General features: G+C 37.0%; 1 protein-coding gene across 50 annotated transcripts in view; it reads left to right on the top strand.

Annotated features, from left to right (window-relative positions):
• Positions 1-27,434, top strand: part of TRDN (triadin) — a 410,256-nt gene that overhangs the window by 62,508 nt on the left and 320,314 nt on the right. For all 50 annotated transcript variants that reach the window (XR_012433400.1, XR_012433399.1, XR_012433398.1 and 47 more), the window contains exons 3-4: positions 20,765-20,923; positions 22,003-22,035. Coding sequence is in view for 45 of the 50 variants with exons in the window: in XM_074036974.1 (XP_073893075.1) it covers positions 20,765-20,923; positions 22,003-22,035 (192 nt within the window). In the remaining 5 variants the exon portion in view is untranslated. The remainder of the gene's footprint in view (positions 1-20,764; positions 20,924-22,002; positions 22,036-27,434) is intronic.

The raw sequence follows: 27,434 nt of genomic DNA, 5'->3' as shown, positions 1-27,434 counted from the left end.
TGGAACTGGTACTTTATCAAGCATTAATAAGGAATAATTTGTAGGTTTTACACTTGGCAATATAAAACCAAACCAATCAAAAAACTTTTGGACAAATGGAAAATATTTTAAAGCATTTTTAAGCCCCGCTGTCATCTGGTCCTAAGTGTACTTGCCAGACAAACTCTTTGCTTCTCCCAGCAAGCCATCCTATTTCGAGTTCCTGAAAATAAAGAGAGTTTTTCACAAAATTACATGTAATTGTTCATTTTTTGCTCAGTGATATTTTACATATTTTAAACTGTATTTATCTATTTTCACATATGACACCCTCTATTGACTGTGAGCTCCTTAAGGAAAGGAATCAGCCAAGTGCTCAGTAAATGTTAAATGACTATTGATGAGTTAATTTATTCTTATTACTTTTTTTTACCATAAGCAGAAACATTTCATTAATCTTTTAATGTGTTCTCTTGTATGTACTCTCCCCTCCCCTTTTTTCTTTCTCCAACAGGAGGAGAATGTGTAGGACCCAGACACTATATAAACTATTAATACTATAATACTATAAAAACTATATAAATACTATTAATTGTATTCTATATAGTCAGGGTTCTCCTATTTCTCATTATGGAATTTTACTCATTCAACAATTATTTATCAAATGTTTACTCTTTGTGTCAGGAAATGGCTATGCCAGAGATGTCAAGAAGAAATACAATATAAAATCATGAAAATATAGAACTCTTTTATTTGGGTTTATTGGCATAAAGGTGTGTTATAGTTTGGATATGTGTCCCCTCAAATCTCATGATGAATTATAATCCCCAGTGTTGGACATGGGCCTGGCAGGAGGTGACTGGATCATGGGGATGAATTTTTTAGTGAATGGTTTGGTGCTGTCCCCTTGGTGCTGTCCTCACAATAGTGAGTTCTCATGAGATCTGGTTATTTAAGTGTGTGGCACCTTCCCCTTCCACTCTCTGCCTCTTGCTTCTTCTCTGACCATATGATATGCCTGCTCCTCCCTCTTCTCCTTCTACTATTATTGCAAGCTTCCTGAAGTCCTCCCAGAATCCAAGACACCAACATCATTCTTCCTGTAAAGCCTGCATAACTGTGAGCCAATTAAACCTCTTTTGTTTATAAATTACCCAGTCTTAAGTATTTCTTTATAGCAATGCAAGAACAGCTTAATACAGAAAATTGGCAACAGTAGTGGGGTATTGCTATAAAGATACCAGAAAATGTGGAGAAACTTTGGAACTGGGTAATGGGCAGAGGTTCAAAGAGTTTGGATTGCTCAGAAGATAGGAAGAGGAAGGAAAGATTGAAACTTCTTAGTGACTGGTTAAATGGTTGAGATCAAAATGCTGATAGTGATATGAACAATGAAGTACACGCTGACGAGGTCTCAGATGAAAATAAGGAATGTACTGGAGACTGGATCAAAGGTGATGCACGTTATGCCTTAGCAAAGATCTTGGCTGCATTCTGTTCATGCTCTAGGGATCTGTAGAAGTATGGACCTGAGAGTAATGACCTAGTGTATCTGCTGGAACAAATATCTAAGCAGCAAAACATTTAAGATGTAGTCTGGCTGCCTCTAACTAACAACCTATTCAAAGATGTGAGAACAAAAAAAAATGACTTAAAGTGGAACTTATCTTTAAAGGGGATGTAGACTATAAAAATTTGGAAAATTTGCAGCCTAGTCATGTGACAAAGAAAGAAACAGCGTTTTTTGAGAGGAATTCAAGCAGGCTGTGGAGAAACCACTTGCTAGAGAAATGTGCATAACTAAAAAGAAGCCACGTGCTGATAGCCAAGAAGATGGGAAAAGGGCCTTGAAAGCATTTCAGAGACCTTTGCAGCAGGCTTTCCCACCATAGGCCCAGAGGTCTAGGAGGTAAGAAGGGTTTCCTGGGTCAGGCTTAGGGCCCCACTACCCTGGCCAGCCTCAGAAGAGTGCTGCCTATATTCTGGATGCTCTGGGTCCAGCTGTGGCTTAAAAGGCAGATCAGGCTCCCGCTCCAGAGGGCACAAGCCATAAGCCTTTGTGGCTTTCATGTGATGTTAAGCCTGCAGCCATGCAGAGTGCAAGAGTTAAAGAGGCTTGGCAGCCTCCATCTAGATTTCAGAGAATGTATGGGAAAGCCTGGGTGCCCAGGCAGACGCTTGTTGCAGTGTCAGAGCCGGAACAGAGAACCTCTACTAGGACAGTGCAGAAGGGAAATGTGTGTTTGGAGGATCCAACCACACAAATTCCTCATTGGGGCATTCCTCTTGCACTCTGCATGTCTGCAGGCTTAACGTAAATAGGCAATATATAGTTTACTGTGTAATAGAGGCTCTTAAAATATACACGGTTGAAATGTCTATAATGTAAAGTATGACCTAGAGTTTTAAGTAAAAGACACTTGGTTACCTTACTCTACAAAATTTCATTTCCCTTGAGCTTGCATTGACTGAAGTATTTCCCTATCAGATGAAATGCTAGTAACATAGGCATTGCCCATAGAATTTAATTGCAGCGCTCCAATGGAAGCTCTACTGTGAACTATAAATATGCCTTATATTTAAGTAATCTAATCTAAAAATCTAATTATAGGTAGTTGTGCATTTTATAAAATAAGAACAAATTCGTTTCAATGATAATTTCTGTAGTACATTTGTACATTGCTAACTTTACAAATATTTGATTTATATGCAATTCTTGAAATATGTGTATTATAAAAATGAAAGAACTATATAAATTATGGTTTCAACAACAGCTTCAAAACGTAAATTATACTATCATATTTAATGTTAATTTTGATAGACACAATTCAAACTTTTGCTAGGGATTAGTATTATCATGATGAATCTTTTGTACTATCTGATAATCTTTGGAATATGTAATTGTTAGTATTTACAAAACAAGGCTAGTGGGAAAAGAAATAAGCTGGAAATGATCTTGAAGGTCAGAAAGTCAGGGCAGCTGTCAGTTACTCTCTGGAAGTTTAGAAAAGTAGGTAAATGCTGTGAAGCCATGAAAAGGTTGTTCACAGAAAAGTGAAAATCTGTTTTCATAAGCACATACTGTACTGGATTGAGAAGAACAATTCTCTTCTGGGCAACATTTACAAATCCCTATTTTCCGAATTCTGTCTGATTTATGCATATGTTTGCTACTAGTGGGGGACATGCAGAATTGGCTTTTATTTGTGCATCATTTAGATGATTTGGGTTCATTGTTCAGCTCTATGAACCCACAAACTAACATGTCTAGGAACTTACATTTTCTTACCCCTGAAATAGGGATAACATCTTGCTTTGTATTCTGCAAAATTTTTGACTTTGATTCTTTTTATCAAATGAGACAAATTTTAGGGCACCAAATAAACAGACTGGGAAAGATATTTCACCTACACCACATTTCTTACTTAGTATAACATCCAAATAATATTCAAACAATACTATGTATATCTGTCAATGTTTGACACAATAGCTGAAAGCTACTCTGAATTACATAGAATAAGGGTTTATTATACCGTTTATGAATCATGGTAGCTGATTAATCTATGTAAGGCTGTTGCAATGCATCTGGTGTTGAGTGGAAAGTAGTCACGGTGGAAACTGGGAAGGGAAGATGAATAGAATGGGAGGGAATTGGGACAAACTGAAACTAACAAGAACAAACTGGAAGACTTGTTTGTCTCTCACCACCACAAATTACAATTATGCGGATGAGCTGCAGGATAAATTGATGCCTTTCCCCCACGGAACTGCACGTGCACCTGGCCAGGATTTGGAGATGCCGAAGGAACCAGCCCAGTGCGAGCTGGAGATGTGGCGGCTGTTGCCACACAACAAGGGCAGCTAGACTCTTTGGGATCATGAGTGTGAGCTGCAAAAGCACCTGCCCTACACCAACTTCAGACAATAAATAATGGCTTCATTATTGCCACATTTGTGCCTTCCAAAACTTGCAAAAATGTCTTGTCTCCAACTGTTACCTGAAAACATACATATAAGGGAATTCTGGGACGATAGTTCCAGCTTAGCGCTTTGACAGTGTACAAAATCTTCATATAGGACAACAATATCATCTAACAGCTGAAAGAGGATACTTGTGAGAGTGAAATGGAGAGCAATTAAGATTTACCTCAGGACATCAGACACAAACCAAGACGTATGATCGCTCTGTTTTCCACATTGACTTTAGTTCTCTCCTCAAAGAAGAATGTCTTTGGAAACCCTAAGTGGGGGGATGGGGGGACAGAGGAACATTGCTCTCTTAGTAATTGAGGCTAGAGAGTTACAAAGGCTGCTGGAGTTCTTCCCTCCAAGCTTCCGCAGACTCAGCCAGAGAGACCACCCTCTCAGAAAATGAAGGGGTGTCTTGATCATGTATTCTGATCTTTTGGGGCCAGAATTTGTAGGCTTTGGTTGAAATTTCTTATACATTTCTTTTGCTTTATTTATGAAGTGACAACTTTCTCTCTAAACAATCAGCAGTGCAAACAAATAGGATTTATAAAGAAATGACTACAAACTAAGGTATTAGTGGATGTTGATGATTTTCCTCAAGGTCAGAATGCACAGCAATAGAGTGTGGTAAATCTCCTCCTTCCTAAGAACAAGGATCATCATTCATTAGCGTCCTCATCCATAAGAGGAAAACACCGTTATATGGTTGTACCAGCATGTCTCAAAGCACATTTGGTAATTTTTGCAAGCATTCCACAAAATATACTTATTTCAAACCAATATTGTAAGAATTAAATACAATAATCTATGTAAAACATACGTGCCTGGCACATAGGAGAGACTCATTAAACGTAACTTGAATTTGAATCTTATTACCAGGAAGTAAGATCCGTAATCTGAGAAGAGAGCCAGCAAGGACATAATGGTAGGAACCATCAATTTCTTATGAAAAGTCTTGCAGACATCTCCTGATGTGCCTTTTAAATAGATTTTCTAATGAGGTGTGCCATTTATCTACTGCTCTTGGAAATTAATTTTCCTGACTTTTTTTCTTTTCTTGGCACTTAGCCCAGTTAAGCAGGTGCACTGTTTGTCAGGCTATGAGTTTAGCAGAGTAAAATCATTTAGGGAAGGCCCAAAGTCAGTCAGAAAGTACAAATTTAACATTTAATTTTTTACACACACACACACACACACAAATATGTTATTACTTTTTAGGAAACGTGGAAGACTGAAATACTAAATGCAACATTTAGGACTCTATCAACTCTCATGTGTACTGAGTTTTCAAGAAGCACATTTTGTGTGTTTCTTATTCTGATTCAAGTCTTATCTCAAATCCCATATTTTCTGCTCACTGCCCCAGGCCTCTTTGGTTCTCTTGGTCATTACACCTAAAAAGATGCATTTTACTACCCAACTTCAGTCTGTCTATGAGTACCTGAAGGAAACAAAGAGTTCTATAATTCAATATTTCTCAGACTCTAATAGAAAGTGTATTGATTCTTCACGAAATGAGGAAAAAGATAAAGAAAAATGTATTCATTTTTAAGAAGTGTTCTTAATTCTTAGACTATATTGTGCCTACATTTTTAGTCTTAAAATTCTCTTTTGAAATTGTGGTAAAACCAGATATTGTTTTTATTATTGTTTCAATAAAGGCAACAGTCTGAGATGGGAGAATCACTTGAGCCCAGGAGGCGGAGGTTGTACTGAGTTGAGATTGTGCCACTGCACTCAAGCCTAGGTGACAGAGTGAGACCCTATCTCAAAATAAATAAATAAATAAATAAAAATAAATAAAAATAAAATAAAAGCCCACAAAAAACAAAGTTTCCAAAATGAAACCTCAACCTCATTAAACAAATATGTATTAAATAATTAGTCAGAATATGTTAATTGCTGTAGTATCTCCTCTCCACTAATCTTATAAATTTATAATACAGTGATCTAAGTAAATCATCCAACTGGAGTAGTAAAATATTTTGACTTTTATGCTACCAGAAAATTATTTCTGTTGAATCTTAGCTTGGAAACAAATCTATGGAAATCTATAAACCTACAAAAACCATGTGTTCCCATTTCTTATTATATGCATAGATTCAAATCTCATTTACATTTAACATGGATTTTTCTAAGAAGAGAAAAGCAAATTCAATAGTCACACCTTTTATTTATATTTATTAATAAAAGTATAATATGATGCCCTAATTTTCATGTGGATACTTGACAGGGGTAAAAGAAGCCTGAGATATTTCTTAATTTTGCTTTGAAATATAAAGTGCCCGTTATTTGACATAGGTCTAGCCCCAGTTAGCTGGAAATATTCCAGGTTTAAACATCTGTCACACAATTTTGCTGGTAAAAAAGTTGGTTGATTGGGGTCATATTGAGTAAGAGAGGTGAAATATACATCTATTTGCATTCAGTAATGTTCCTTTTGCCTCAAGAAGTAACAGTTGAGTAACAACAAGAGTAATTTAGTTTTACATTACCATAAACTATGATATACTGAGATAACCACATAATTGTAACTGGGGATGCTTGCGTTTAATTTCATTAGGTCCCACACAAGTGCACATTTCTAAACTACTGAAGTAAGTTAATAGTAAAGATGAGTGTGGAAAATTTCAATTGAGAAAGTTTTTTAAAGCAGAGGGAAAATGCCCATGCCTCAGATATTGAAAAGCAAGGATTGGAGCTACAATATGACTATTCAAATGTAGATTAGCAAAGTGACAGTCATTTCCTTCTGCAGTCAATAAAACAATTAGCTCACCAAAAGTGCTTTTAAATCAGGATCTTAGCTTTTCCTTTGGTTTAAAAGCATCTAAATATTCAACAATACTTGCAGATGCAAGTATTTTATTTTTTCAAAATTGCAAATCAAATGGATTTTATCTTTTAGAATCCAATGTACTTCAGGAGTTTTGCATCCTACCCTTTATTTTATTTTATTTTTTTGCATGTGTCTCACTCTCTTAGTCTCTTTTGCTGATATAACAAAATACCATAAACTGGATAGCTTATAAACAGACATTTATTTCTCACAATTCTAGAGGCTGGGAAATTCCAGATCAAATTGCTAGCAGTTTTGCTATCTGGTGAGAGCCTACTTTCTAGCTCATAGGCTTCTTGCTGTGTCCTCACATCGTGGAAGGGGTGAGCTCTGTTAGGCCTCTTTTATAAGGGCACTAATTCTGTTTGTGAGGGCTCTGCCCTTCAGGACCTAATTGCCTCCAAAGGCCACAACTCCAAAAACTGTCTTGCACAGTTCACTCACATCCCTGTGAAGAGACCACCAAACAGGCTTTGTGTGAGCAACAAGGCTGTTTATTTCACCTGGGTGCAGGCGGGCTGAGTCTGAAAAGAGAGTCAGCGAAGGCAGATGGGGTGGGGCCATTTTATAAGATTTGGGTAGTTAAAGGAAAATTATAGTCAAAGGGCGGTTGTTCTCTGGTGGGCAGGGGTGGGGGTCATGAGGTGCTCAGTGGGGGAGCTTTCAAGCCAGGATGAGCCAGGATGAGCCAGGAGAAGGAATTTCACAAGGTAATGTCATCAGTTAAGGCAGGGACCGGGCATTTTCACTTCTTTTGTGGTAGAATGTCATCAGTTAAGGCAGGAACTGGCCATCTGGATGTGTATGTGCAGGCCACAAGGGATATGATGGCTTAGCTCGGGCTCAGAGGCCTGACATTCCTGTCTTCTTATATTAATAAGAAATATAAAGCAAAATAGTGGTAAAGTATTTGGGTGGTGACAATTTTTTGGGGGGTGGTATGGAGAGATAATAGGCGATGTTTCCCAGGGCTGCTTCAAGCAGGATTAGGGGCGGCGTGGGAACCTAGAGTGAGGGAGATTAAGCTGAAGGAAGATTTTGTGGTAAGGGTGATATTGTGGGGTTGTTAGAAGAAACATTTGTCATATAGAATTATTGGTGATGGCTGGGATACAGTTTTGTATGAATTGAAAAACTAAATGGAATAAGAGAAGGAGAAAAACAGGTATTAAAGGATTAAGAATTGGGAGAACCCAGGACATCCAATTAGAGAGTGCCCAAGGTGGTTCAGCATCATTACTTGCTTGGTTGGTGAGTTTTTAGGCTCTATCCAAGTTTTTGGGGTGCAGTTCAAATTGGGCTGGTGTCTGGAATGAGACTGGGGCCTAATAAAAAGGAATGTCCATACAGGAGCTCAAATGGGCTATACCCTGTAGCATTCTGAGGACAGGCCTGAATTCTGAGAAGGGAAAGCGGTAAAAGTATTGTCCAGTCCTTTTTAAGTTGGTGGCTGAGCTTGGTGAGGTGTGTTTTTAAAAGACCATTAGTTCATTCTGCCTTTCCTGAAGATTGAGGACGGTGAGGTGTATTAACGTTTCACTGAATTCCAAGAGCCTGAAAAACTGCTTGGGTGATTTGACTAATAAAGGCTGGTTCACTATTGGACTGTATGGAGGTGGGAAGGCCAAACCAAGGAATTATGTCCGACAGAAGGGAAGAAATGACCACGGTGGCCTTCTCAGACCCTGTGGGAAAGACCTCTGCCCATCCAGTGAAAGTGTCTACCCAGACCAAGAGGTATTTTAGTTTTCTGACTCCGGGGCATGTGAGTAAAGTCAGTTTGCCAGTCCTGGGCAGGGACAAATCCCCAAGTTTGGTGTGTAGGGAAGGGAGAAGGCCTGAGAAGTGATTTCCTTGAGGATAGATTTCCACGATGGAAAGGAAATGAGAGGTTCTAAGAGGCAGACTAGCGGCTTGTAACCTACATGGAAGAGGTTATGAAATGATGACAGAATAGAATGGGCCTCTGAGGCTGGAACGGGATATTTCCCTTGGTCCAAGAACCATTTGCCTTATGTGGGAAGAGATTGATAGGTGGAAGTTTCAGTGGGGGAGTGACCAGATGAGAAGGAGAAAAGCCGCCATGAGGGCTAGTAGTTGAAACGCTAGCTGGTTTTTTAGTTACCTTATCAGCATAAGCATTGTCCTGATGATGGGATCTAATGCCTTTTGATGGCTGCTTTTTTAGCTACCTTATCAGCATAGGCATTGTCCTGAGTGATGGGATCTGAAGCCTTTTGATGGCCTTTGCGCTGAATGACTACAGCTTCCTTTGGAAGTAAATCGGCTTTGAGAAGCATTTTTTATTAAAGAGGCATTAATGATGGAGGACCCTTGCATGGTGAGGAAATTTCTTTCTGCCCATATAACAGCATGGTGGTGCAGGATATGGAAGGCATATTTAGTCAGTATAAATATTGACATGTAGTCCCTTTGCAAGAGTGAAGTCCCTAGTTAAGGCAATGAGTTTGGCTTGCTGAGAGGTAGTTGGTGGGGGGAGCAGAAAGTATATGCGTCAGGTGTGAGGAAGAAAATAGATTTTGGAAGTTATGAGAACTGTAGAGAGTCAGTTGAGCATAGTTGGTGATTTTGAGGTCCTCTAAAAGTATTAAAGCAGTGGCAGCCACTGTACACAGACATGAGGGCTAGGTTAAAACAGTAAGGTCAAATTGTTTGGACAGAAAGGCTACAGGGTGTGGTCCTGGCTCTTTGTGTAAGAATTCTGACTTGATTGAAGTAATGGGGGCTGTCTGTGAAGATTTGCAGCAGTACAGCCCAGGTAATTTGCTGAGCCTGATGGGTGTCAGGGTCAGTCCAAGTGAAAGTGAAGAGAGGTTGGGATGAAGGGTGCAAAGGAATAGTAAAGAAAGCATGTTTGAGATCCAGAACAGAATAATGGGTTGTGGATGCAGGTATTGAGGAGAGTATATGGTTTGGCACCATGAGGTGGACAGGCAAAACAATTTGGTTGATAAGGTGCAGATCCTGAACTAACCTGTAAGACTTGTTCAGTTTTAGGACAGGTAAAATGGGGGAATTGTAAGGGGAATTTATAGGCTTTAAAAGGCCATGCTGTAGCAGGTGAGTGATAACAGGTGTTTATCCTTTTAAAGCATACTGTGGGATGGGATATTGACATTGAGCAGGGTAAGGGTGATTAGGTATTAATGGGATGGTAAGAGGGGCATGATCAGTCACCAAGGAGGGAGTAGAGGTGTCCTATACTTGTGGTTTAAGGTGGGGAGATACAAGGGGAAGATGCCAAGGGGGCTTTGGGTTGGGAAGAAGGGTGGCAATGAGATGTGGCTATAGTCCAAGAATAGTCAGGGAAGCAGATAATTTGGTTAAAATGTCTCGGCCTAATAAAGGAACTGGGCAGGTGGGGATAACTAAAAAAAGAGTGCAGAAAAGAATGTTGTCCAAGTTGGCACCAGAGTAGGGGAGTTTTAAGAGGTTTAGAAGCCTGACCATCCATACCCACAACAGTTATGGAGACAAGGGAAAGAGACCCTTGAAAAGAAGGTAATGTGGAGTGGGTAGCCTCCGTATTGATTAAGAAGGGGACGGACTTACTCTCCACTGTGAGAGTTACTCAAAGCATCTGTGATGGTCCATGGGGCTTCCGAGGCAATCGGGCCGTGTCAATCTTCAGCTGCTAAGCCAAGAAGATCTGGGAAGGAGTCTGAGAGCCTTGGGCCAGAGTTCCAGGGGCTCTGGGAGTGGTTGCCGGGTGAGTTGGACAGTCCGATTTCCAGTGGGGTCCTGCACAGATGGGACATGGCTTAGAAGGAGTCCTGGGCTGCGGGCATTCCTTGGCCCAGTGGCCAGATTTCTGGCACTTATAAGCAAGCTCCTCGGGGAGGAGGTTCTGGAGGAATCCCTGGCAGCTGTGGTTCAGGCATTTGGAGCTCTTGTGTGCTGGAGATGTGGCTGAGGTTTGTCTCACAGTGGAGGCAAGGAATTGCAACTCAGAAACGCATTGCTTGAAGGCAAGGTTAATTAAGTCCTGTTGTGGGGTTTGAGGGCTGGAATTTAATTTTTGGAGTTTTATTTAATTTTGGGAGCAGATTGGGTAATAAAATGTATATTAAGACAGCCCATTGACCTTTTAGGGCCTAGGGCTGTAAAGCATCTCGGAGTTGCTGCCAAACGAGCCATGAACTGGGCTGGGTTTTTCATATTTGATGAAAAAGAGCGTAAACACTAACTGATTTGGGATAAAGAAAAAGGAGCATTAACCTTGATTGTGCCTTTAGCTCCAGCCACCTTTTTAAGAGGAAATTGCTGGGCAGGTGGGGGAGGGCTAGTCATGGAACAAAACTGTAAGCTGGATCAGGTGTGAGGAGGGGAGGTGATAAAAGGATTATAGGGTAGAGGAGCAGAGGCTGAGGAAGAATTGACACCTAGCTTGGCCTGGCGATGAGCAGCCTGGGGAGGAGGGGAGAGGTCAGATGGGTCTGTATAAAAGGAAGATTGGAAAGAGGAAAGACTCAGAGATGCTTGGGGTTGGGACTGAGGGGACAGGCAGGAGGGAAAGAAGGAAGATTTGGGAAGAGTTGCATTGGGAACAGAGACTAGGGAGGGACTGATGTGTAAAAGAATGCCTGTATGTCGGGCATCTCAGACCGCTTGCCCATTTTATGACAAGAATTATTTAGGTCTTGTAGGATGGAAAAACCAAAAGTGCCATTTTCTGGCTAGTTAGAACAACTCTCTAGTTTGTATTGGGGTCAAGTGGCATTGAAGAAGAAAATAAGGCATTTAGGTTTTAGGTCAGATGTGAGCTGAAGAGGTTTTAAGTCTTTGAGAACAAAGGCTAAGGGAGAAGAGGGAGGAATGGAGGGTGGAAAGTTGCCCATAGTGAAGGAGGCAAGTCCAGAGGAAAGAGAGAATAGAGACACGGAGACAAGGGGTGGAGGGTGCTTATCCCCCAGGAAAGTGGAGAAGGGGTAGAGACACAGAGAGAAGGGGTTGGGGGTGCTTGCCCCCAGAAAAGCGGTGCTTGACGCTAAGGGTGAAGGACGAAGGCAGGCGTCCCTGCGTGGTCAGACACCTCTGAAACGTGGGTGAATAATCAAGCAGGTGTCCCCTCGTGATTAAACATCAAGGGAAGACTGTCCTCCTGAGTCCGTGACCGGCGCCAGAGTTTTGAGTCCACGGATAAAACGCGTCTCCTTTGTCTCTACCAGAAAAGGAAAGGAACTGAAATTAAGAGAAGGGAGAGATTGGAGTGTGGCGCCAAGATTGAAAGGAGAAAGAGGTTGAGGGATAGTAAGAGAAGTTGGAGAAGAGAGTAAAAAGAGGCTGCTTACCCGATTTAAAATTGGTGAGATGTTCCTTGGGCTGGTTAGTCTGAAGACCAGAGGTCGTAGATGGATCTTTCTCACGGAGCAAACAGTAGCAGGATAGGGGATTGATCTCAAGGGAGGTCCCCGATCTGAGTCACAGCACCAAATTTCACATTTCACTCACGTCCATGTGAAGAGACCACCAAACAGGCTTTGTGTGAGCAACAAGGCTGTTTATTTCACCTGGGTGGAGGCGGGCTGAGTCCGAAAAGAGAGTCAGCGAAGGCAGATGGGGTGGGGCCATTTTATAAGATTTGGGTAGGAAAAGGAAAATTATAGTCAAAGGGCGGTTGTTCTCTGGTGGGCAGGGGTGGGGGTCATGAGGTGCTCAGTGGGGGAGCTTTCGAGCCAGGATGAGCCAGGAGAAGGAATTTCACAAGGTAATGTCATCAGTTAAGGCAGGGACCGGACATTTTCACTTCTTTTGTGGTAGAATGTCATCAGTTAAGGCAGGAACTGGCCATCTGGATGTGTATGTGCAGGTCACATGGGATGTGATGGCTTAGCTTGGGCTCAGAGGACTGACACTATCAGTTTGGCATTTGGATGTCAACATATGGATTTTTGTGGGGGCATAGACATTTAGATCATAGAACTCACTAAAGGAGAGGGACAGACTCGTCATTTTAGTCTAATATTGGTATTATCCAGAAGTCATAAGGAGAGAGAGAGAGAGTTAGAGAGAGAAAAGAAAAAAGAAGAAGAAAGAAGGAAGAAGGAAGAGGAGGAGGATGAAGAGAAAGAGGAGGAAAGAGAGACTGAACAGGAAAAAAGAGGAAAAAATTATATTGCAATTAGAATTTTTGTAAAATCAATCCTCCAAGTGAGGTTAATATTAGAAGCACCATGGGTATTTTATTTACCCACTTTTTTTTATTATACTTTAAGTTCTAGAGTACATGTGCACAACGTTCTCATTGTTCAATTCACACCTATGAGTGAGAACATGTGGTGTTTGTATTAACTCAACTTTTAATGTCATCATGTTTTGAGGAGTGTTCATTGAGAGTAAAGAGACTCCAGATAATTTCAATCTATGTATATGGTCTCTATGTTAAAAATCTCACTGAATGAAAATCTATTCAGACACTTAATTTTGAAGTTAAATCGCTTACATAATTTTGACTTATTGTTCAGATGACTGTATACAACTATTTAAATGTTCTATTTTTAAGATAGAACATTTATTCCTAAGTATGGCAATAGCAAAATATTCACTTATTTTTAAAGTAAGGCATTTAAATATATGAAAATGAGGTTTCCTCGTACTTTTCTCTTTACAAAAGCATCTGAAAGGTGCTGCATTGAAGCATCTCATAACTTACTTCACAATCTGATTACTCATTCTGAAATCAAATTTTTCAATATTTCTATATCTTGCTAAATCATAAGGTGTTAAATAAAAAATTCATTTTAATGTACATATTTAGTTTCAAGAAAATTTTACAGCATAGCTTTTATTCTGCATTTTTGTCCATGTGAGGATTGTATATACTGTAAACAAAATTATCAAATGCAAAGAATATAGCACAGTAACTGGATTCAATTTTCATTGGCTTCCACCTCTGAGTTTCATTATTATTTTTACGCTTGTTCCTCTCAAATTGCTATCAGTTAGCCAGGTCTTCCTGAATTAATCCTTTAGTATAAATAATTTTAAAGAGTCAATATAAGTGAATATAAAAAGAGGATCTCAAAAAATGAGCCTCTCTTAAAATGCTTCTGTGTGGAAAATCTATTTTTAAAACATGGTTTTAGGACCATAAATTATTACTATTTTGGTTACAACAAAAGTGGCTTATCAGATGCCAAATATCAAGTGTTGCTTCTGGAACTGAAGCAATTTATACAAATATAGCCATCCTTCCTGCATTTTTCAAGAAAAAATAATAGGAAAATGTGTAATTCCGGTACTATACATTTAGAAACCTCCACTGGCAGGATATAAACTCATCTTAGGGGTTAAATACAGAGGAATAAAGGTGTTGCAATAAACGTTTTTGGATGTTTTACTTATGTCTCTAATTTTGTCTTTACTTTCAATTTGAAATAAAACAGAAAATAAGAAAGCAATAAATTCATGGGAGAAAAAAAGGCATTTGGCTCTAAGAGGTTGAAACCCCTTCCCCTGTGATGACAGTAATTAAAAATGGCAGTTCTAACATCATCGAAGTCAACCAAACATACCGAGGACAAGTGGCCTAATTTATGAGAAATTGTTTGGACTTAAAAAGCTCTAAAGTACAACGTCTTGAGTAAACATCAAGTCAATGAAGACACCAAATTTCACTGTGAATGTATGGGCACATATTTTTGTTTATTCATAAATACCTGTGCCTAGTATTGTTGATGCTGGAAACTCCAGGACCCAAAGTCTCAGAAGACTATTAAATTCACTATGAATGCTTTTTGTTTCCAATGAATTCTGCTTAGAAATAAATTAAATTAGCATTTCTACCCTACATCCTTAGGAAATAGTTGACTATTACAAAGAATGCCAGACCTTGAGCCCAAACTGTTTCATAAGCCTTTGTATGCTCTGAGCTACATTTCTGAGTCTAAGAAACCTATTAACTTAGTGGAGACAGCATTGTTTTATGCTTATACCGACCCACCACTTCAGATTTTAAAAAAACATTTTTGTTTTGTTTTCCTATCTGTTTTTCCTTTCTTCTCATCTGAGGCTGTGGGTTGAGAATGAGGAAACACGTCTGAAGTTTCATTTGGCACTGGGAAAGTTGAGGAAATTTGTTTACCTTCAAGACAAAGACTAAGTAATTTCACAGGAATTTAAGCAAAAAATGACATGTAACTCGGGGCATATTAAATGACACATAATTTACTAAAATTTTTCTTAACTTGATAAAAATTTCACCAACAGAAGCAAAAGTATTCATATACATATTTGCAGAAATGGAGAAAAACTAGTCATTTAAAATTATTTCTTTAGGTCTAGAAAATTATCTCTATGTATTTTGAAATAAGTTTCCTCACATACCAAAATTAGAACCACCTAGATATCAATTATATGTTACACTTAGAATATTGTACATAATCAGTGCTCAATAATTGTTGTAAAAGAGAAATCTGTGTTTTGTTTAGCCAACCTCATACTGAGTACTACCATACAGAAGGTACATACAGCAACACATACCAAGTTTACTTGTTCCTGGTCCTGGTTTGGGTAGCATTCATTACATTATAAAAAACCCTTACCTCAATTTAGTTCCAAATATTTGGATCTGAATATTTTCTGGGAGGTGAGGGGCAAGCATTAGTTCTTTCATGAGTTCCAATGAAAACAGTCTTTGGATTTCATGGACCTTACCAAGCTTGGCTATGAGGGCGCAGTGACTAAGTGATCTCATGCTAATATTTACAGCAACCTGCATTTATGGAGTGTTGTTGTATGTTTGAGTTAAATGATCATGAAATTTAAACTGATAATTATCTAACATTTATTAAATCATATGTTCTGCCCTATATGCTGATATCGTTTGGTAGTGCCCCACCCAAATATCATCTTGAATTATAGCTCCCATAATTCCCACATGTTGTGGGAGGGACCCAGTGGGAGATAATTGAATCACAGGGGGCAGTTTCCCCCATACTGTTCTTGTGGTAGTGAATAAGTCTCCCGAGATGTGATGGTTTTATAAGGGCTTTCCCCTTTCACTTGGCTCTCATTTTCTCTTGCTGGCTGCCATATAAGATATGCCTTTCACCTTCCATCATGACTGTGAGGCCTCCTCAGCAACGTGGAACTGTGAGTCCATTATAACTCTTTATCTTTATAAATTACCCAGTCTCGGGTGTCTCTTTATCAGCAGTGTGAAAACGGACAAATACACATGCTTTACACCAAAAAGTTTATGTATACTGTGCTTCAGTGAACACCAATAAGTGCCATCTGGTGCAAGCAGAGTCATGGGCAGAAGGGCAGAAGATTCCTGGGACCCTTGTTTTCTTGCCTTCCTGTGGAGTGGCTCAGACAGATGCAGATGGGCAAATCTAGAGACTCCACCTCTTAGCTGTTCTTTCCTTTGAAGGAAAGCATAAGGGTAGCATTAAGGTTGGGGTTAATCATTTGAGTTTGAGTGCTGTGCAGTCAGAGTTTAGGTGCCAAGTGCATCAGGAAATACTGGAAACACCAGTTGTGTAGCACTTGAAGACTTTGGGAGAAATTGAGATGATACACAGGCCTCCTTGTTGAGGGGAGGGGAAGCTATTAGTTCCGGCTAGCAAGCTCAGAAGAACTTTTGGTCATTCAACAGACAATCTTGCTTATTTCTTCACATTGATGTTTACTAATTACCAGGCATTGTACCATTTGAAGTGTCTATATTATCTCATGTATTACGCATAAGATCCTTATGCAGTCTTATTTTTATTGTCATTTTATGGTTCAGCAAATGGAAGCACGGAGTACTTTATCCTTTTTCCCACTAACTGAATATGTTACAAATTGGAGTACAGAGAGGTTGAATACAGGAATAACAGGCACTAGAGGGTTGAGGTCTTGATTTAGAATAGTGACTTTGGAAAAGCAAGGCATTGCTAACTTTTATAGATGTGGCAAAAGTTAGTCTTCTCAATATCATAGAGCTAATAGGTTGGGGAAGTACCAGGACTAGAGAAAAGGGAGCAAAGTACCATGGGTGCAAAATTGGAGTCCTCCAAAACACTCAAAAATTGAAATAAATAATATTTTCATGCAGAATTTAAATTTTCAAAATTAATGCAAAAATCTATGATGACGAAAATATCAACATTTTAAATAAAGGAAGAATGATTATTACTGTTTCTTCTTTTGTTTCAGTATAGTTGGCACAGCACTGGGTAGGAAGCTTGAACTTGAATGCTATCAGTCTGAACTCAGAGCCCAAGCTTGTAACCATTGTTTGCTGATGTTTCTCAGGATATGAAAAATAAAGAAGGGTCAAATATTACCTACAGACTCTGAGACTGATGGCCAAAGATAACAGTGAAACTATGGACTTGATTTTTTAGAAGGGAAGCTGAGAAAATGATTATTTTTCTTGTATAGTCCCATTTAGAAACTTAAGTTTATGTGCATAGCTTAGCTTCAAAACCAGAGGACAAACAAAAATCTTTAACTTTAAACTTTTCTTGGCCTCTCTTGTCTCTCTTGGCACTCTTTCATCAGTGCCAAGAATCCAATTACTGACCACAAGTAACCTAAAGCAGTTTTCCCGGCATTCAGTGGTATATTTTTCTGTAAGAAAACTTGGATACAATTAAGAATGACTTGAACACTGAGAAACATTTCTTATCTCATATAACAGAAGTGCTGAAGGTAGGGTGATTTCAACATTGGATACTTCAAGGCCTTAGCAATGTCATCGTGGACTCATTTTTTTTTTTTTTTTTCCAGTTTTAGTCCTTGCCTTTCTCAAAGAGCCAGCTACTGTTCTCATGGTTACAAGATGACTGCAGCAGCTGCAAGCTTTTTTGTTCCCATGCAGTAAAGTCTTTGTTCTTCCTTTTAAGAGCAAGAAAACCCCTTCTAAAATCTCCCCATCCCAAACGTGACCCTAGAATCAATTGTGATTTTATGCTTTTTGTTTTGACAGCGTATAGCACAATAGTTAAGAATCTTGTTTTGGTGACCTAAAATGGGTGTAAATGTGGCTCCATCACTTACTAGCTATGTAACCTGAGGCATCTTATTTAAATTATCTGTGCCTTAGTTTTCCTATGTTTTACAAAAAGGTAGAAAATAATATACCTACGTCACTGGGTTATTGAGAAGAAAATGTGAGTTAATACATGTAAAGTTTTTATAATGGTGTCTGACTATTATTTTTAAGATGATCATCACTGTCATGTATGCAATTAAACTTAGGGAAACATGAAAGCTAAGAAAGTAAAATTACCTAAGTATCTCCTTAAAAAAAGACATCAATAAAATTTTTAGTTTGCATTGAATAATTTTTTTTTCCATTGATATGATCTGAATTTGGATGTGAGGTCTGAAAGAGATAATAAGAATCAACTTCAGGACTACTGTCTTATTTAAGTGTGTGTGTGTGTGTGTGTGTGTGTGTGTGTGTGTGTGTGTATTTAGGTTTCGGAAAAAGTGGTCCACATGGCTGAAAATCAGAAAATCAGAAGCTGATCTCAAGCTAGCAATGATAACTTCATAAAAATAGCCTGCTTTGACTATTTTAGAGCCAGGCAATATATATATGTCTGCAAAGTACATATAGTGCATTTAAGCATAAGCATAATTAAACTGATTTCAATTTTGTTGGATTTTATTGTTAAGCTCTTCAGTTAACACTTAGAAAGAAGGGAAATGGAGAAATAGTCTCAATCTATTCTCATCATAAAAATCTCATTTGCAGATTTTTCCATTAGGTATAAAATATACCAGTGCTAAAAATGCCTTTAATGGTGCCAGAACAATCCAGTTCCTTACATATGATTCTTTTAAAATCCTCAATTGCAATTATAAAATTATATTTCATTTCCTTTGTCTAAGGTTTAATCTCACCATTCAAATGGCCATTTCTTGCTCACACGAAACACTCAGGAATGTAGTAAAATGGGGTGCAAAGAGTGAAAATACGTTATCAATGAATCATGGAGACAGGCTTCCCAGAGAGCAGCATTTTATACCGGGGGTCACTGAATGGTCTGTGTGCTCCACAAATCCCTCAGAATGGAATATAAAATTAAAAATTAAAAAATGTCCCCAGAAATACTCTCTTTCATATAATTTTCCCGTCTCTATGAGATCTTCCCATCAGTATAAACCATGGTACATTCTTCCTATTTGAACAGTGGTAAAAACAGAAAAACTCACTATGATCCTAGTTCCTCTTCTAGTATTACTCAATCTCTGTCATAGACAGAAAAATATACTCACTGCCTCTACTGAATTACACCTTCTTGGTTCCTTCTTCCTCTCTCTCTCTTGCTCACTCCTGCTCTGCCTGTCACTCTCTCCGTCATGTCCCCTCAGAATCCATTGCAGCCTTCTTCCTATCTCTCTGACTTATCTCCCTGACATTTGTTTAAGTGTTTCTGGGTCAACTTCCTTGGTGATCTCACTCATTGTTATGGCTTTTATACCTTCTGTCTTCTGTTGGATTCTTAAGTTTCTGTTTTCATGTAGAACTCCTCTTTTCTACATCACATTGCATTATACAAATGTCTACATCTTGATGTAAGTATCTAATAGGCAACTCAAATTTTGAAAGTCTAAAACTCAGCTACTTTTCTACTCCCAACCCCACTCGCACCCAACAAGAATCTTGTTTCTCTCCAGTCCTCCCCCAGCTCAGGGCATTTCCTTCCTTCCAGTTTCTCACACCAAAAACCTCGAAGTTATCCTGAATTTCTTTCTGTCACATCACAACCACACTGGAAGCATCTACTATTAATTCTTTCTTTGAAATACATTCAGAATCTGATTGCGTCTCACCACACACACTGTTACCACCCTGATAGAAATCACCATCATCTTTCTCTTGGATTATTTCAGTTGGCTTCATATTTGTCTTCCTGATTCCAGCCTGGCACCCTTTCAATCTTCAACACAGCAAAGGAAGTCAAATCACTTCATCTTTCTGCTCAAATCTTCCAATGACTTCCTATGTCAATCAGAGTAAAAGTCTAATTTTATGTACTTAACCTTTAGATAATATCATATATTGATATAATTCTCATCTCTTAAATATGTCAAACAGAGAAGAATCTCTGAAAAGCTAAAATAGTTTTTAAAATTAAGGAAAACATAGCTCTAAAATTTAATTACTGATGGATAAAAAATCAGAGGTAATTTATACCATATTTCTAGATAGATCACCTCTGTAATCACATCCTAAAGGCTATGCTTGCCTCTTCAGAGCAGTTTTCATATGATTGGAAAAACAAAATTTTGGAAATTCCTAATCATTTACTTGCACATTTTATGATTCAATCTTTCATTTCACAAACATTTTATATCTCCTAGGACATAGAAAAGGGAAGACTTATAGATTCTATCCATTGAAGTTACTAGCAGTTCGAATACTTTTTAATTTAATGTACAGGGATGACTAACAGATAAATACAATCTATTCCAACTAGAGCTTGATATGATCACTAACTTGACTACTCCAGATTCTTCCTGTGGTATCACAAATTAGAATAAATGGGCCTATCAGTCTTAATTTTGCCACAACTACCTTAGTCAACTTGCAGAACTTGTTATTTGTCTGAAAACTTACAGAGTCATCTTTTCTATAATGCTGTCCCATACAATATGGGCCGAAATGATTTCTTCCATTCCTGAACATCCGTAACACAGCGTTTATTTGCAATCTGGGTAACATAAATACACATTATTTTAATTCACGCCTAATTTTTTTCCTGTGTTAACTCTTATTTGGATTATAAACTTCCCAAGGGCATTTTCTTTCTTGGCATGCATGTATATTATAGCAAGATAAAGTTTCTATTTCTGAGCAAGAAATTGTAGCCAGGAGATATTTAGAATGTTGAAATTGACATATTCATTGTGTCAAAAGAACAAATCAGTAAAAACAGCTTTTCTTAAGTTCTTTGGAAATGATTGCAATTTTTTTCTTTCTTTCTTTTTTTTTTAAATTACTTTTAGCAAGCTCTATTGCCAAGATTGGCTCGGATCCTTTAAAACTTGTACATGATGCTGTGGAGGAAACCACGGACTGGATCTATGGCTTCTTTTCTTTGTTATCCGACATAATCTCATCTGAAGCTGATGAAGAAGATGATGGTGACGAAGACACTGATAAAGGTACAAAGAACATAGAGATATATCTAACTGCTAGGACCAATATTAGATATGTTTTATAGTGGCTTGCCTCAGTTTACATTCAAATGAGCCCTTGGGTCAAGCTAAAACAAAATGTATACACTTCTTACTGCTAAAAGCGTATCAACAGGCTGCCAAACACAGTAAATTGGTCTTTATTTAATTTTTATCTTATAGCTTATCTGACAGTATGGTAAAGATGTCAACATTAAATGCTGATATTAATGTAGCATTACAGCAAAGAGAGTCTCATTATGCACTACTATAAAACCACAATACAAACTCACATTTATATGATTCTTTGGAAAAAATAGTAGTTATTTTTCAAGTTTATCTCTAGGAAGATTAAAATAAAAACAGTAAAACTAAAAATACATGTAAGTGTTTTATACACATGTGTCATGTTTATAGTCAAATAGCAGAAAGCAATCTTACTAAAAGTACAATCAAAAGAGTAAATTTATTGAACCAAATGGTGGTGTAGAATAGAAGGGCACATTCTAAATGTCCTAACAATTATGCAACTAACCTATGTGCTCTCTTATATATATTAATGAATAAAAGGAAATAGCCAACTCAAACCACATAAAAACTGCCATTGAATGCGTATGAAAAAAACAAAGCATTATGATTCCATCTATTAGATAACATTTTTTAGGGTCAGTCTTAGTCATCAGAAATCATGTATTCAGCCTTGACTACCAGGAATGCTTTTATTATTAGAGTACTTTTATAACTTTTCCTGAATTTATATTTGTTTTGGCCCCAGTAAGAGTACAAGACGAACAATAGAGAATTGAAATTAACATGATTTATAACCTATAATATATAATTTGGATCACTGCCATAATTTTATTGAATTCATAAAAATGAAACAATCTTATATAAATGTATATAAACAAAGTTTATACTTAAAAACTGGAATTTGGGAAGCAAAGTAATGTAAAGACTATGATTGTTAAAACTAATAGTTTTTTTAAATGAACAAAGAAAGGGGGAAATAATGATGTCTTATTCTATGTTAAAATATTTTCTAATTTTTTGTTTCAATCTTGGTCTAGGAGAAGTAGAGGAGCCTCCCTTGAGAAAAAAAGGTTTGTTGTTCTCACCTTTGATAATAATTCTTTTTCTCTTATGGTAATATCAATTTTCAGCATGGTTCAGATATATTTTACTTGAGTTGTAGGCTTAATTTATTTTAATATGAAGGTTTTGTTTAATAATTAGGTCAAGATTTATAGTCAGTAAAAAAATATACTCAATTTCTTTTCCAATGAAGGTGGTCTCACTATTTTTCTGATGATTATTTTTAAAATACCTTCTTCAGTAGATTTGTATGGATTCATTTATATACAGACCAATATGAGCTGGAATTTGAGGAATGAGGGGAGAATTCTGTAGCCTTAGAAATAGCCCAGAAAGCCGAGCGCGGTGGCTCACGCCTGTAATCCCAGCACTTTGGGAGGCCGAGGCGGGTGGATCACGAGGTCAGGAGATCGAGACCATCCTGGCTAACACCGTGAAACCCCCGTCTCCACTAAAAATACAAAAAACTAGCCGGGCGAGGTGGCGGCGCCTGTAGTCCTAGCTACTCGGAGGCTGAGGCAGGAGAATGGCGTGAACCCGGGAGGCGGAGCTTGCAGTGAGCGGAGATCGCGCCACTGCACTCCAGCCTGGGTGACAAAGCGAGACTCCGTCTCAAAAAAAAAAAAAAAAAAAAAAAAAGAAATAGCCCAGAAAATGATGACACCCATGATTTATTCTCACCATGATCAGATGTATTGATTTTAAATTTTTATTCTTATTCTTTTCCTTCTTATTTTCTTGCCATCATTATTTTGCAAGTTAGGTGATGACCGTGGGCCAGGACAACAAGATGGTGAGGGACATAACAGTCTAGGAGGCAAAGGCATATCCAGTCAGTATGTGTGATATGTCACTGTCATGGAGTGGAGTCACCTGGATGTGCCTGGATGTGCTGTGGAGGAATTCCTTGCAGGAATAGATAAGGTGACTGAGTGAGGTGGTCACAACCTGAATGAAGAGAATGATAAACCTCAGACAAAGGAGGACAGCAGTGGGGCAGGAATTTCAGAAGCGCAGGAATTTTGACAGGCAGGGGTAGGAACTTCATGGAAGTTCCACTGGGGAGCAGATAGTACATCCTGAGGTACATTTGTTGTGAGAAAAGAGCCAATATTTAAGCCAGATTTTAAACAATTGCAATGTTTTAGTCACTGCTACACATGGGCAGGCTGTCGAAGGTACTTACCCAGGAAGATAACCCTGGCTTCTGTTGCTCTCTCCTAATACCTACTGTGGATTCAAACAGCGGGATCCAAACTTACAGTTTCAGCCTTCCCCGAGAAAATGATGAGTACCTCACACTATCTGGGGTAAAATCCATTTAGTGTATGTTAAATTAGAAACTTTGGATTTGTAACTCATGCAGCAAAAAAGAGCTAAGCCAGTCAAACTCAACTGTGGCAAAGGCATCCAGAAATGAAAATGTTTATAAAGCTCTGTGAGGAGAAAGGAAGGGTTTCTACACCTAGAAATCCAGAATTAGAACTCGAGCACTCAAGATGGACTTCAGCCATGAAATTCAGGTTTAGAGATTCTAGATTTGTCTATAAACTTCAAGAGATCAGGAGCAGTGTCTTTCTGTAGCTGATTTCCCATAGAGAGTGAACATAGACAAACTTTAAGTGAGCTATCAGTCATTATCTGGAAATAACAGCTTATGCGTGTTTATTTTCATTGGAAATGGAAGAGGGGAAAACAGATAAATGATGTTTGCTCATTTATACTTATAAACTGAATTCCATAAGACTATCATAAAGCCATATTTTTCATAAATTGATATTTACTATTTAAGAAATCTGTTCTTTTGACTTAAATTTTTCTTTGAAATTCTTTAAAAATTAAGCTTCATATAATAATTAGTATAAACTGCAAATTCATACAAAGCTGTTTTATTATTGTTTCTTAAATTATTTCCTTGATTGAGCATATCAAATTTTTACCAGAAAAATTATTAAATATTTGTTTAGGGTAGTTTTAAAAAATGTTAGAAATGCTTATTAGTTAAAAATAGTCTAAGGGATATATGTCCTTCAACACATGTACATTAATGTCTTTAAAGATTACATACTCAAAATTAGGGGAACTGACTTTAAATCACCTGAATATATTTTCTTAATAGTATTATTCACAGTTACATGAAAAAAATTGACATTTAAGTAAAAATCTCAGATGCCCTATCTTGGGTACAGAGGCTATGTAATAATAAACCTTAATTGAAAGTGAACTCAAGAAGATCATTTCACTGTAATTATTATTTTTTATGTGTAAGCTTTTCTTTCATAGAAGTATAGAGGCAATGAGAGCTTTAAAGTAGTAGGTAATATTTTATAAAACATTTATAGTATATATTCTACATTTCAAGTATAGTTTTAACATTATTATCAGGGGAAAAATTCTATAAATTACTCTTGTCTTATAGGTTATTTTATTCATTTTTACATTTACAAATTTTGGTTTAAGAAAGAATTTGGGGGCAATGTAGAATGATAGTCTCTTAAAACATTTGTTTTTCACCCATCTAAATGACTCTTCATTAACACCCTTGTCAATTCATATATATTCAATAATATTTAGTCATTTTATATTGCCTAAATTATCAGGCTGTAGCATTTTTTATTCAACTGTCCTATGTCTACCTAAAACATTTTATTTGAGTATGCTTTATTTGTTGAGTTATTGCTATTCTTAACAAAATAAAGTTTCAGCCAGCTTGTTATTTGTGGTTGAAGTCTGCAGTTCTTAATTTGATATGGAATAACGGTGTAGTCAACTAATCTCAGGGTTGCAGTATTGATTATTAAACGGATTATTAATATGGATGAAATATGTGATTCTGCTAGTCCGTGGAATCAGTTGTTATATATAAATATAGCTTCAGGGTATTACATGTGGTACCTAGTGTCTTTATGTTCTTCATGCATAGTTATTTTTCAACTTGTCAAAATTTTAAAATACTAAGTTCTATTACAAAACACTTCATGATGAGACCCCCAGGCACTGAATCTTTAGAAAATACTATATTTTATTACACAATTATCTAAAAATTACAACTATGAAAACCAAATACTATTATAAATCACATTTTCTGAAAAAATTATATTTTGTATATAGTGGTATACTATCTGGAAGTGTGCTTTTAAGCAATATTTTTGACACCAGGGTATATATCATGGAAATGTTAACACCTCCCTTTCTAAGAGGTAAATAAGAGCAGAGAGATTTAAAGGAATTGAATGCCATTTGAGTGTTTTCCTAAAATTGATCTGCTTGAGAGCATGCCCAGGTTTATAACTGTACTATTTTCACTTCAGATATAAATACATTTGTTGTTGGTTCTTCATGTCGTTTGACATTACTTGGAAGGAGACAAAAAAATTAAGTAACATTGCCCTAATAATATTGTGTGTGTGTCTGTGTGTGTGTGTGTGTTTATACAGATGTGCATAAGGCTTCTCAATATTTGTATCTTTAAAAGTAAAATATAAGGTTAGATTTGTTGATGAAGCCTGTCTCATTCTAACTGTAAAATACCTTAATCCACAGATAGGGGAACTACTTTTAAAGCCCCATTCACTAGATGGCATTCTAAAAAAAATTCCACTTTTCAGGCTTAATAATAACTTATGAAGATTTGCAATATATTAACCTTTAGATTCTTAGATTCTTATAGTCTAAAGGTTAATATATTACAGGATATGAAATCACAGAATACGAAGGAAATTTTAAAATTTCAATATACACAATTTTTTTCCTTAGAGAATCATAATGTAGCTCTTGAGTAAAATTTGTATGAGAGAGGTGGAATGAAAATATGAATTCAAAAAGAGAAAGATAAAAAATTTCCAAATGTTAAGAAATAATTTTTTGATAAATATTTTAAGTTGATAATGACATCTAAAAATATTATAGTGTTTGGATTCCACTAACTCAGTTTTTAAAAGGGATATGGCAACTTTACAATAATCTATAAATTATATCACTTGTAATCCTTTAACTTATGATGAAAAATTTTAGAACTTGTGGAAAGGGATGCAGAGTTTTGCAAAATTTCTAAGAAATGTAAAAGGGAAAAAATTGAACATGATTGTAATAGAAAATAAACATTTTGCTTTCTGGGTAACTCCTAGGTTTGTGAGTGAGAGCAAAGCACAGAGGTCTAAGATTTCATGACGGCACAATGTATATCCTTAGCTAATCACTACAACAGAATACGGACATGTTTTATGCCTTCTGGGATTAAACTCAATCAACAAATGTATTTTTCAATTAATCTTTTTCAAGTGTTTTCTATGAGGCAAGCAATGAGCTGGTAGAACAGAACATGTACTATGTGCTTACCACATTGCCAAAGACTAATGATGAAAATTTATTAAATAAAATAATAAATGACCATAATGGAGTTTTGACGTGGTATTGCTAGCATCAGGATCAATGCAACATGTTATTTTACAGCTTAAGTAATTGCAAAGGTGTAAAAGATCACCTTACTTAGTAAAATGTCCTGCAAATACCACAGTTAAAAGTTTAATGAATACATGATTAAACAAGACAGTAAATAAGATAGAATAGTTGGGGCATTGTATATTTGATAAAGATGAGGGTAAATCTTTATATGATTTTATCATTAATAAATTGAACTGAAAGAATATGAAAATATGAATAATAGCAATGATATCATAAATGGACATACTCTATTTTTTAGAAATATAAATTAATTTTAATTCCCTTAATTATTCATAAAGACCCAAAGTTAAAGTTAAAACCAGGGCCAGACTCAGTGACAGATAGAGATGCACACACACACACACACACACAAACACACACACACTCAGAGAGAAAGAAAAAGGGAGGGAAATAAAGAGAAAATGAAAATCCAAAAGTCTTAATGCAAAGTTAAAAAATATACGTTTTTTTCAGCATAGGTATCTTAATGTTTTTCTCTATTTATGTGCAAAATAAAATACTGGTTTATTACTGGTTTATTTTACTAACAAAATACTGGTACTAACACTTTTAAGTGCAACTTAACAGATACACCTATCTCTATCTCCTTTTTACAGTTTATTCTTACTTAAACCTCCATCTATAATATATCTGTATATAAGAATAATCATTACAGCATTTATATCCTTTGGAATATGTAATTTTAGAGGAGAATAATAGGCTCCTAACAAGAAATTAGGTTTTGTAATGTCTTTTTCCTGACATGTAGCTTTAAAGTTAAGAAAGAATAATTGCAGTCATTCAGAGTTATGCACATTTAGTTTTTTGGACAGGAGAAACTGATCTTTAATTTTAGGAGCATGGTGGCCTTGTGGGCTATAGGTTTACTCTTGCCTTAGAGGAAAGCACCAGAAGCCAATCTACATTGTTTAATTTCCTTTGTTGCGAACTACTTGCTCTTTGA

Source organism: Macaca fascicularis, chromosome 4, assembly GCF_037993035.2.
Source record: "Macaca fascicularis isolate 582-1 chromosome 4, T2T-MFA8v1.1".
NCBI lineage: Eukaryota > Metazoa > Chordata > Mammalia > Primates > Cercopithecidae > Macaca > Macaca fascicularis.
Note: the sequence above shows the minus strand (reverse complement) of the source record. Positions and strands in the feature narration are given on the sequence as shown.